The sequence below is a fragment of the Dromaius novaehollandiae genome, chromosome 1, assembly GCF_036370855.1.
Source record: "Dromaius novaehollandiae isolate bDroNov1 chromosome 1, bDroNov1.hap1, whole genome shotgun sequence".
NCBI lineage: Eukaryota > Metazoa > Chordata > Aves > Casuariiformes > Dromaiidae > Dromaius > Dromaius novaehollandiae.
The window spans coordinates 28358020-28371432 of NC_088098.1; the positions used below are offsets into that span (position 1 = coordinate 28358020).

The following is a 13413-nucleotide window of genomic DNA, read 5'->3' on the forward strand; positions in this document are numbered from 1 at the left end:
CACCACTCTATCTGCTGTAGATGCCATAGTTTGCTTTCTTTAGGAAAAGCAAATTAGATTAAAAGCAGATAACAGCCTTAAAGCAAAGAATCTCGTTACTTATCCCAGAATTTTGAAGTAAACAGCTATCCCCTTTTTCAGTGTAGTGGGTGGTCAATAGCTCTGTTTAGCCAAAGTGCAGTTTTACCAGTTAATTTTTGAGTATCACAGATATAAAAAAAATAACAGTGCAAGTGTATATGTATAGCTATATATGCTTTTTTGAATTGTTTTATTGTTACAGTGACGGTACCATATGATTTTCTGTATATCATTTCGGAAAATGATTGCTCTGTTTCTCTTCCTAACCTCAGCTGCCCCATACTGGATAACAGCACCCAGAAACTTGGTCTTGTCTCCTGGAGAGGATGGGACGTTGATCTGCAGGGCTAATGGCAACCCAAAGCCTCATATAAGCTGGTTAACAAATGGCGTTCCCATAGCAAGTAAGATCTTTAATTATCTTATAAAAGAATGAATGGGGGAATATGAAGAATGTCAGCTTTTTCTAACATAAATGAAGACTGTATATCTGAGTAGTTTTAGCCCGACGGCTAATACTAAATTATAAATGAGGTGGTAAAAATGTTGGCGTTCACAAAGGTGGCAAGAGAAAATGTGCCTTTGATGCGCTTGAGAACATTAGAATTTGTGAGTGTACACGTGGTTGTCCCATCTGGTGTTCTGCTAATGGTATAGCTGCAGGGATGGGTCATAGCAATCAAGCTATGCCATGTTCCTTCGACAGGAATATTATTGGGGTAGAATTTCTGCCATTGTGTTGCTTTGGCAGTCATGTTTGCTATCTCGTTTGCTGCCCTAGTGGAAAACTAATTTTGTCTAACAATTGAAAAGGTACCCTAAAAGGTTAGGAACTCAGCTATACAGAGCACTTTTGCACGGTTTACAGCTTAGAATATGTCAAGGCTTCAACCCTAAAAAGCAGTAGCAAAACTGATTGGATGAGTCAGCAAATGCCTGGAAAACAACTTGTGCCAAGTAGATGTTGAAGAAAAGGAACCACCAAGACAGTGAAACAGCTGGTTCCCTGTATATGGATAAGAAAAGCAACCCTGAATTGGTAATTGAGTCACTTAATTGGTAAAGTGTTATGACTGGCAATGCTGTGTGGCAGACACAAAGTAGCTGCTATATATAGTGTAATGCAACTTAAAAAGAACTTGCTGGAGAAAACTACGTATGTTGTCAGTTTTGTCGGCACTCAGCATAGCCTGTACCATAAAATCAGTCTTGGTCCTTTTACCTTTATCCTTCTTCTTTCTTGAAACAATGTTATAAAAACCAAGCAATCTACCCTGTTGCCTTGTTAGAGGTAATACATTCTAAAATACTGGCGTGTTGAAAGTTTGGAAGAGTAACTGGAAGACTGAGTTTCAGGAGATGTTTAAGTATGTTGATAAAGTAAAAGTCATGGAGTTTGGGACATGGAGGAGAATTCTCTGCAGTGATAATCTAGGAAGTAGCAGCAGGAGAACAAGAACAAGATATATTTGAAGTATTTTGGATACAAGAGAGATGAAACTGAGCTGGAGGGAAGGAATATACAACTTCAGGGAAAAAATGAGGAGATATATATACATTTAAACAGAAGTATTTAGCAAGGAGTCTCTTTCAAGAATCCTAGTTAAATGTAAGTTGAGACTCTAGCCTGAGATTTAAAACAAGAAGTTTCCGTTTGTTAAATAAGTTATGTAAGCTGAAGTTGACTAACACCACCGTTTCAGACCACCATCTTTTGCAACTGATGATGAGATTCCCCTTTGCCCTGGATTGCTTCCTCATCGATGCCGTAGGACATGCTATTCATCTGACAGACAAGTACATTTTCCAGAACAGCAATGATGTGTCTTGCATCCTGGCAGGATAGCAATAGAACATTAAGAAATACAATGTTTTCAGAAGCAGTTACAGGATGCCACCAAACTTCCCAAATATTAGGGCAGCATATATTGGCTGACTGGCCATGAGGAATCAGTATACAAAGTCTGATGAAAGAGAATTCAGTAAAAATTAAGAGACTTTAATGAAATTACCCACTCAACCTCAGTTAAAAAAGAAGAAAAAGGAAAGAATAAAGAAGACAGGAGAAGAATAATTCGGTAGCTTAGCCTTATGTAAAAGGTCACCCACTACTAAGCAAGACTGAAGTCTTATCCACTTTAAATATTTAAGTAAAACTTTACTGGATGCTCCAGTACACTGAATCTCTCAGGGCGTCTAAGAAAGAGAAGCGGCATGACCACAGAAAATGCGGTTCTTATGAATCTTTTGATTTTGTAATATTCTGAGTTACCAAAAGCTGGTCTGGAGACTCCTAACTGCAGTGTGCTCTTTTGTTCACTTGTTACTAAGTGATAGAATTGAGCCCCTGTTCTTCCAGCTGAATTATTAGTAAACTGTAAAAGGAAACTAAAGCAGCTGTTTCAGCTTCAGGGAAGTGCTGAGAGTGCTACACCCATGGCAGCATTTCAAAGAAAAAGAGGTACATTTGAATTTCAAAGCCCTGCTGTCATCATGTATGTCACAATGCACCTCCTGTGGCCCAGTAATCTGTTTGCAATCCTTTAATTTTCTATTGGAAAGCACAACTGGGAGATGCTTAATTCTTCCGGTTTTGTTTTTCCACAATAGAGTTAGAAAAGGAAGGGGGAATGTTGAAGAAAAAGCCATTTGTCCATATCTCAGTCAGAGGGTGAGGCTTAAATACCAAAAGGGGAAAGAAAGAAGGAAAAGGGAGGAAAGATGAAGAGTGACTTCATATCAAAATAAAGAAAAAAAAGTAGTGTATTTTAAGTATCTGTGAAAAAGAGCAATGCTGTGCATTTTGCCAGATTATATTATCCAGAGTAAAAACATTTTTAAAGGAAGATTTTAGGTTCCTTTTCAGTATTTAATTCATTTTCATTAACAATAATACTTAAAAGAAAAAACTTACTTAGATTTACAGCAAGCTGTTTCAGACGTCCTGGAATGATTAGGACCTAACCTTATAATGTTTACTCACAGGAGTAATTTGAACTTACATGCACAGTCCCACAGAGGTCAATTGGAATTACTTTTACAAGTAGCAATTGAAAGTTCAGGCCATGACTCTGCTTTGCCTTATGCCTCAATTAACGCTGAAGTTCTGCATTATTTATACTGCTGCATAATCCATTGTGTTTTACTGCTTGGAAGTTCAGCATGGTTTTACAGAAGGGAAGCCATGCATAAAGTATCTCAACTTTTAAGAAAGTAACAACCCAGAGTAATTGGGGAGGGGAAACACCTTCATAATTGGACTTCAGAAAGGCATTTCAAATACTGCACAAAAGACTAATTTATTGGTTCAGTAGTTTATAGTTCACAGTGAGCTATTAAATATTAAATACACACACTTAGATTTAGACAAAGTAGTGCACTGAAAGGCGCTGTTTATCTTCTTTCAACATGTCCTTTGCTTGTTTATATCACGTTTCACATTAAATCTTAATTTTTAGTTAGTCTCCATTAGTAATCACATTGAATTTAAAGGAAAAACATTAGCCCTTAGATTTGCTTCATGAAAGGACTTGATAATCCCTGGCTGGGAGATTTGTCCTCCATTGCGTTCTCTGCGAGTACACACACACAGGCTGTTCACCGCAGCTGTGGGAGGGTGGGGTGACATCTACTGGACTCTGATGCCCCAAGGAATTCAGTTTCAAAGAGGAGAGAGCTGCCAGGACGGATATTTATTTATCCACCACTTCTGCTATCGTTATGTTGGAACTATGCATCTGGCCAAATAACTGTAGCAGATGCAAAAACCTTTGATACTCAGTTTTATGTATTTTGTGTAAGATAGTCAAAGGACAGTTGTGGCTAGTGCGTGGAATAGGGAGAGGCTGCAGGTAATATTCTGCTGTCCCTTTTGGGGTCAATAGTATTGTTAAAATCAGAAAATTGCCCTGGAACAAGGATTAGAATGGTCACAGGAAAATATTTTTCTGAGGAGCAAGTTGGTTTAGTAGAAGAAGGAAAAGGACATCTTCCATGTCCCATCTCTTCCAAAATTGTCTGACAGTTCACTGTAAGAAGTAGAGTAAGGCAAAACTGGATTATTATACTAAGTCTCATTTTCATTGCTTACTTTCAATCTTGGTTTTACTATATAGTTTCTGAAGTATGTCTGCTGCACTATACTTATGCCCACCCTTGCATTTCACTACCTGTTTTTGTCCTGCCTGTATTCAACTCTGAAACCATAACCCAAGCCTCTGCCAGCTCAGAACTTCTTCAACTTTTGTGCATCTATCACTAGATCAGTGTTCATCTGCATAGAAATACATCTGTAGTTCCATGTGACCATGAAACTTAAAGCCAAGTAAGGTGAACCATTGCTTAAATTCCCTTTCTTCACCTTATCCTTCCTTCCTCTTCTCTCCAGCTTCCCCAAAAAAGGCAGGAAAAGGATTCTAGTCCCATAACATTCTCTCAATGCATAATATGATATTTTGGCAATATGATCACAAATTGGAGAGGATAGATTTGTCTTGCATAGTATCGCCTGATACTATGGATCGCCTGATACAACTGGATGCTCATTCATGCACCTTATGGTGAACCAGGAGGTCCCTGCATTAGGGACATACCTTCTTATCAAGCCACCTCAATGACTACACACTGGAACGTTCCTCCCAGTTGTATTGATTGGTTGGTTAATAAAAAAGCAAAAGTTACTGTAATACAGGTGACTCTGCAGTCCTTTCAGAACTTGAAAAGCATTCATGAACATCACTAGACAAGGACCATATGTTTCCAAATTCATATCAAGGAAGAAGAAAAAGCTAATGTCTTTGCTTTCTTAATTTTTTTCACAATAGCAGGGTCTTCAGAGCAATTTCTGAAGTTAGAGTTGTTCAAAATCATGTCTTTGAGCCATGGTTGGTCTCAGCCACCAGTTTACTTTCACCATTATCTATATATAAACTTAAAGACAGAATTACAGTAATAGTAGAACTACAACAAGCATTCTGTATGAAAATGTAGATCAAATAATTGTCACTGCTTCTCTGAAAAACCAGTATGTTCCTACTGATGCAATATGATAACATAGCTTTAATAAAGACTGACTGTGCACTATAACACATAAACAACAGACTTTCTGTTATTACATTGCTGTCAGTTTTTGAGAGGTACTGCATAGTTCTGTAGTCCAAAACCATATTATTCATAAATTTAAAAAGCTAACAATTACTGTAAAAAACCTTTTCCAACAATCATATGTAGTCATATATAGTAAATGCATAGCAGGAATGATTACCTATGGTTTGCAGGTAAGGTTTGCTAAAGGGGATGCAGGCATCTAAAGACACACAGTAATGAATTGTTCTGCTTTTTTCCCGAAGAGAAATTCTTCTCTTTTTTCACTGTGTTTTTCTGTGACATTTTACTGATCTAGGTAAGATAACCTGTACACATGCCAACGTATTTATGTATGTATTCTCACTGATATGGGGAAAAGCAGTCAAGTAATTTTGTTCCTTTCTCTTCCAGCTTGTTTTCAGCTAGAGGAAATCTCTAGTACATCTGGGGATGGCATCAGCGTTTTCACTGTAGAATAGAAGCAGTTAGTACTTACATATCCTAAAAACTATGACTAATCTCATATCTTAAGCATTTTCTGTGAAGAAATCCTATTCTTCTTAGAAATCAGGCTGAAGTTTGTATTATTTGTTTGGACTGATGTTATGTTGTATACTGTGTCATCAGTTGACAAGTTGTTCTGATCGTCACTGTGTTTAACTTCCTGAACATGCACAAAGATACATTGAACAGCAATTAGAATTGGTCAGGAAGATGAAGTACTTCAGCAGAAGAGGGAAAAAAAATCCAACAAAATCTGTTATTTTTCCTTCCAGTTTCAAGTATAGTGGTGTGTTTTAACCAGTGGTGTGTTCTAACCATATCTGTTCAGAAAGCACATTTGGTTCTGCCTTTTTTTCCAGAAAAAAAGAATGGTGCCATAAGTGGTTATTTAAACATACTAACAGAAGTAATTGTTTGGGCTGTCTAAGGTTTAGGAAAAAGAATGTGAAGGTACACAGACGGTATTTGGGGTGCTGATGACTAACTGCGACAAAAATATCTGATGGAGGCTATATATTTGCTGTACAAGAATATGCTGTAGGTAGCTATAGAATCAAAAAGCTGTCTGATACAGTGATGGAAAAATACGGTGAAACAAAGCAGTCAGATTTTTGTCCAGAAAAGATGTAAGCATGTTCATAAGTCTTTAAAAGGTTGAGATTTGATAATTTGGGGGGTAAATATTGGCTTTTACAGGCCATGTGTATAACTATCTGTTACAGCAGCAGAACTGTGACAGCAAATGCTCATTTGTTATCCTGATTGTACACACCCATTTTAAGTGTTAAAGTATTGTTTGATACTTAGAATACCAATGTCTAATTCAGATTTGTCAAATTTCTCCATAGCATTATCTTTCTTTCATACAGCCATCCTGTCATGTTGCTATGTGGCCTGAATCCCAGTAAAGGCAAATAAGCTCTGCCTGAGTATAGCTGTCAGCTGAATGTTTAAGATCAGTAAAGGACTTGGACGATATAACATCTAACTTTTGGGGTCTGGCCATGCAAAATGAAGTGTAGCACACGGGCAAAGATATGTAGGTCCTATTTGTGATATGTGGGAGAATTAGGTGTTTCAGAAGACAATCTGTAATGGGCAGCAATCTCAAAAGGCAGCTTTCTAAAATCCCTGCTGTTCAGCCTGCAAATGGCTAGACTGGTCCAATGGAAACACTGATTAACCCGGTACTTTTCTCAGGTATTATTTCCCCTCTAAGGACCCGCAGGTTGAAACCCTTTTCTGAAAACAGGCATCTACTTCTTTTCCTTGAAAGGACTGAGGAGGGATTTCTCTTTTTCTTCCATAAGTGCAGCAGAGGGAAGAGAAGATGCTACCCTTCTTTTTAAATGATAATTTAATGGTTAGGTGTTTTTTTTAAGATCCAGTTTCATCTTCAGCCAGAGAAGTTTGAACTAATTAATGGCTTCCATCTCCCTGAAAGGAGCAGCCATATATAAGTTGTTACATACGGGAGTGTGTGTGAGGGAGGTATTCTGTGCAGCCATTAAAGCTGTGTCAGCATATAGAAAATGATTCAAGATTCAGTGGACAAGAAAGGAAAAAGTAGAGCAAGGGGCCGAGAGTAGCACAGTGGTTAGAACATCCGCTTGGGTGTGGGAAGTTCTGCTACTTTTGGGGAGGATGGTTGTAAGTTTTTTCCATTTAGAAGTGATTTGTATGCAGAAACAGACCACTTATCACAGATGACTGGCTGGCCTGCTAGGCTGCTCATCTGCTCCATATTTTTTCAGGCCATAAATCTTAATGCAAATGGCATGTAAATGGAATATGAAGCAAAATGGAACACATAACACAATAGGAAGTAAAGGAAAAGAGAATAAAAAAGTGCTAGCAATCCAGAAGCCCAGAGAAAAGTTAAGCATTTAAACTTCTACCAGTTCCTTCTTTTTCTTCTTTTTCCCTTTCCAAATTTTTAGATTTGTGTTATTGATTTGAAATCAGAGTGGTTTAAGGTAAGAGTAAAACAATAGAGTTGAAAACTGTTCTTGAGGCATCTCTTTGGAAATTAGTGTAGTCACTTTACATGTAAAATGGCCTTAGAATTCAACCAAGACAGAAATATCCTCAAGAAGGAGCTCAGAACTGTAGTCCCTTTCATCCAGTTTCTTCCCTCTTATAGCATTCAGTAGTAGATATCTCAATAAAAATGAGAAGATACAGGAAAAATTTCTCCCCTTTCTTTACAGTTGAATATAGATATATTGTCTGAAGCATAAAGAGTTATCACTTATTTTATATTAATATATCAATTTTATTAACATGTTTCAATATTAATAATGCATTAATAAATATTTTAATATTTATTTAAAATATTAAATGATGGTTTGCATTTTTATGCATCATGGTATTACAAGCTAAGTTTTTTCTGTTTTACCTCTGTAACTCCATCCAGTTGTATCAAAACTGACAGCTATTACTTTTCAGAAATATATCACAAATTTATTTTCTGTTATATTCTTAACTCTCCTGAGATACAGCTCGCACTACTACAGAACAGTTGAGGAAATGCTTTGTTTAACACTTACTCAAAGGAAAGGGTGCCACCTACTGAATTACTATCACTGCTTTCGTGAACATCCTTTGTTTCTTAATTTTGTACTAAAGAATTGCGCTTACTTATATTTTACTCAGATAGTTTTCAACTGAGCAAGGCTATTTTTATATTTGGAGAAATATTTATGCATATGACAACTTATTTGAAAAGCTGAAACCTTTAAGTCGCAGAAAATTCTAAAGTTCCAGTGTCATTCTAATGTCATTTTCTTTTGACAGTCAGAAATCTTCCCTTATTTTTCTAGATATTGCCTCTATTTGCCTAAAACTGGTCATGTCAGTATTTTTCCTCCAAAATGCAGACAGAATATGTCCTTGAATTCACTTCTTTAAAACACACACACACACACACACACACACACACACACACACACACACACACACACACACACTATGAACTCTACCATCCTGAGTTAAATATGTGTAAAATTGACAGAACTTCCTTAAGCACATTGGAATTCACATCTTAATGGGTAAACAGTCATCCAGGAAAATAGTATAAAGAGCCTGTGCTCTTTCACATTGTTTCTTCTTTTCACAAGTACAAAATGAATAATCCAACAGCAAGTTAAGCAAAACAACTCTTTTTTTTTTTTTTTTAACACCAACAGTTGCCCCAGAAGATCCTAGCAGAAAGGTAGATGGTGACACCATAATTTTCTCAGATGTGCAAGAGAGGTCAAGTGCTGTCTATCAGTGCAATGCTTCTAATGAATATGGATATCTGCTGGCAAATGCATTTGTGAATGTTTTGGGTAAGAAACAAATTTTTAAATTTTTCAGTCTTCTTCACAGTATTCAATTGTTCCCTGCTAATACAGAGATTGCATGCTCAAACCTTTCTTAAGGTCTTTATGAAGTGGGAATGGACATATTTCCTGAGCAGTGTAAAAGCTGTATATATACCTCGTTCTTTGTAAGATACTCATGGATCCTGGAGGAAACTCAGAAGAAATTTTATCCCTTTTCTTTGTTTATGTAAATCAAGCAAATGTATGTATAACAAATAAGGCAGGAATATTAACTTTAAGTATGTTTTGGTTCACTTTCATTGTTTGTTGGTGTTTTGGATCAGTTAAATAATCGTTTCATTCTAAAATTACAGTTTTAAATACATTGTGTTCCTTCTGCGAAGATCCCTCCTTCAGATAAGCCCCGAAAAGGACTCAGCTAAATTCCATCATAGCAAAGATTTTGTAAATTGCTTTTGCAAGGGGATATGTTTCTAGGTAGGAGATACTGTGAACTCTCTAATTTTTTCTCTGAATTTAACAAAACTAGCAAAAAAAATCTAGGCAGAATGACCTCTAAAGATTCTCCTAAAGGACCTGGCAGGTCCTTTGATGGAAGGTCACTGTCTTTTAAATGAGAGAGCTCTTTCTGAAGCCAAGATACCTTTCAAAAAAGCAGACGTTTCACCAAATAAACATCCTAGCTTCTTTCTGCTTGCAGGTTTGGAAATGTGTAGTTCAGTCTGTTCCCAACAGTTTCTTTACTTGAAATACATTCTGATTAAAGTTCTCCAAATGAAATTGTTTGTTTTGGTGCCCATCACTACTACTTGTAAGCAGGGAGGAAGCTTTTTTTTTTTTTTTTTTTAACAAGAACATTCTCCTGTACTAAAGTTTCTTCAGGCTACTGGCAGCAGAACATATTTGGACCTGGGCTAAGACCAGAAATCACTTCAGAGAAAAATGTTAACATGTAAATCTTTAGGCCATTCTTGATGTCTTAGTATTTTGTATTTTCATCTTTGTATCTATATGCAGATTATCTTTGTCTTTTCAGCTGAGCCACCAAGAATTCTAACTCCTGCTAACAAACTGTATCAAGTCATTGCAAATAATCCTGCATTGCTAGACTGTGCTTATTTTGGCTCACCTAAGCCTGAAATTGAATGGTAAGCTATTGTTGTGTTTAAAATATTTAAAAAAAAAAGCAGTTTTATCTATGAAAACAAACATTTAAAACTTTAAAACTGTTTTACTTTATTTACAATTTTAAAATAGTATAGTTAAAACATAAACTTGATTACATTATGTTAATACAATACTTAGCATAACAACAGTTAAGTTACCCCTACAGAGTCAAGTTTACTTTTCAGTAATGTGATTCTGTCTATAGCATCTCTAGATTCTGTGGTAGTCCAAGTTTGTGTTTTCTCACAATAAAGTGTGATAGAATTAAAGTATGATGTTGGATAATGATATTACTTTTAATATAAAGGTTTAAGGGAGTGAAAGGTAGCATCTTGCGTGGAAATGGATATGTTTTCCATGATAATGGAACCTTGGAAATTCCGGTGGCTCAGAAGGATAGTGCTGGTACATACACGTGTGTAGCAAGGAATGAATTAGGAAACATGCAAAATGAGGTGCGGTTGGAAGTGAAAGGTAAGAAATGAATCACTGTTTCATCACAGGGTTAGTATGGAATTTCAGACTTTTAAAATACCTAATAGTGATCTTAAATTTCAGATCCAACAATGATAATTAAACAGCCAGAATACAAAGTGATTCAGAGAGCTGGCCAAGTTTCATTTGAGTGTACAATAAAACATGATCCTACTTTAATACCAACAGTTATATGGTTGAAAGACCATGGAGAGCTGCCAGATGATGAAAGGTATGGACAAAATAGTATTTCTTTTATTTTTCCTTTTCAGTTTCTTCCAGTTGCTTTTTTTCCTGATCTTTTCTGAAAGACATGTATTGAGGAAGACTAATAAATATCATCACTATCGTATATTTCCTGACTAAAAGCCCTATTTACTGTGGAGACAATATTAAGATAGAATTAAAATAAAATGAGATGTAAAATTTTTAAATGTGCACATTGATAATGTGTATCAATTGTAAGGAGAAGATAATTGGCATAAGAAGCCAAATAGATGATAGAAGAAATATTTTGCCATAGATCACAAAAAATTAAAAATAGATTCAGCATATTTGGAAATAAGAACACATGCAAAAGAGAGGCAGTTACTGTGGGAAGATGGTTAATAGCAATGCAGAAAAGGCTGACATAGTCCCATAACTTACATTCATCTCTAGATATTTGCTGAAATATACAAGTACAGGGGATTTGACAATATTTTTTTGCAAGTTTCATATGAAAGTACCAGTTATTGAAAAATCAGTGGCTGAATTTATTGTATTTACAGGTTTCTAGTTGGTAAAGACAACTTGACCATTATGAATGTAACTGATAAAGATGATGGAACATATACTTGCATAATTAATACCACTCTGGACAGTGTTTCAGCAAGTGCTGTGCTTACTGTTGTTGGTAAGAATACTCTAAAACTTTATAATAGCAGAACTGTGTTTAATTTTGTTAAATTTGAAAACAGTATTAGATCTGAAACGAAAAACACAAACATAGTTTTGGCAGCTAGGATAGGACAAAGGAAATTTCAGCTCTTTGTACATGTTTCAGGTAAAAAAAAAGAATAGTTTTGCTCTCAAGTTCACCATTGACTCAGCAACTTATAAAATGGTTCAGATAACACATTCAGTTTCATGCTTACAGGTTTTTATTTATATCACACCTGAGCTAACACAGTGGATCAAATATTGCAGAATATCTGAACATAAACAGGTTATCACAAGAACCTTGTTGGCTGTTAAATTCTGCTTCAGAAAGACTGGGCATGCTTGATTATAGGATTTTTCAAGGCTTTCCTTTGTAAATTAGTTCTCTCTGTTAAGTTTCTATCATTGCAAATGGCTGTAAAATGTGTTTCTTTGCCCCTGCTCACAATTTGTTAAGAGTCTTAAATAATGTTCTATGTGATTCTTACCTAACGAAGTTAAGTTCAACCAAAGTTCAACCAAAAAGTTGAAGTCAAGTACACTTGTGTTTCCAAATTGTGTTGTGATCTTATACCTATCCAAGAATGACGTACATCAAACTTCTAATATTTATTTACAAGATTTTGCAAGATTGTTACTTTATTTATTTTATTAAAGAAATTGGATAAAATATTAAAGAATATTTTTATCACTTTTCAGTGAAAAATTACCAGTATATGATTTAAAGTCAACAATATACTGTAAATTAATTATTTTTTCTCTATTAATTGTAGTCTTTAACTACCTGCAGTACTCTGTTTCTTTGGCTACTAACTGATTAAACCATTTATATTAATGTTCTTTTCAGCTGCTCCCCCAACTCCAGCTATCATTTACGGTAAACTAATGCAAAGTTCTCTTTCTACATCATCTGAAAGACATATTTCTCATTTGCCTATTGCAAACCGCAACATCTTTTTTTCCTTTTTTTTTCCTCTGTGTTTCTGTGTGTGTGTGTGGTATCATTCCATTTTACCAACTGCTTCATTACTGGAATAATAGACTTTGGAATAATAGAATCAAAGCTTTGTATTTTAGTGAATAAATAATTTGCAGAGTTCAATTATTTTTAATTAAGGTTGGTTGTGGTATGTTTTTTTTCCTATTGAACACTGTAATGCAAATTAGTTCTATAATAAATGAAAAAAAAGATTCAAAAGGTAAATTCACATCTTGGCTGAAAGCTAATTCACTATGAAAGATCTTGCATCCTCCAAATTATGGTATATTTTTCCATCGCTTTCAAAGACAACTTTATAGGTGTGATGTACTTTATTTCATAGTGTGGCTTCATTGTACTTCACTATAGAAGTGGTTAGGACTGTATTGCCCAGTCAGTTTGTGCCTGATGAAATTTCTGATACAGATCTTTAAATTAAAGTTACTCTATTCATTGGTCACCTACAGTCTTTAATTTGACAACATTTTTCTGAATTTGCATTTGAAGATACAACATAATATGCCTGCTTCTGAAAACACTTTAAAGTATGAGTAACTTGGGCACATTTATGTAAGTTCTGTCATGTTCAGTGGAAATGCCTATATTTATTTAAATGAACCTACTCGTTAGTCTTGATTTTGAGTAATAATTCATATAATAAATTATTTTCAGCAATTTGGAATGGACATTTATATCGTTATGCATGATGAGAATATACATTAACAGCTCCTTTGATATTTCAGGGTTCTTAAAAAGTACCACAAGAAATAAATTGCTTAGTGACTAGCAATTAGTTTCTATTTGCTTTGAATTCACATGCAAAATATTTGCAGTGATTCTGAAACAGCTTTTTTAATGTCAGTGCTTCTTTAT

At 35.3% G+C, this 13413-nt stretch overlaps 1 protein-coding gene across 1 annotated transcript in view; it reads left to right on the top strand.

The window, feature by feature from the left end:
• NRCAM (neuronal cell adhesion molecule) overlaps positions 1 to 13413 on the top strand; it is a 158298-nt gene that overhangs the window by 107593 nt on the left and 37292 nt on the right. Inside the window, 7 exon segments of the mRNA XM_064507881.1 lie at positions 354 to 485; positions 8859 to 9002; positions 10036 to 10147; positions 10474 to 10640; positions 10725 to 10872; positions 11411 to 11535; positions 12409 to 12438. Of these exon segments, the coding sequence (XP_064363951.1) occupies positions 354 to 485; positions 8859 to 9002; positions 10036 to 10147; positions 10474 to 10640; positions 10725 to 10872; positions 11411 to 11535; positions 12409 to 12438 (858 nt within the window).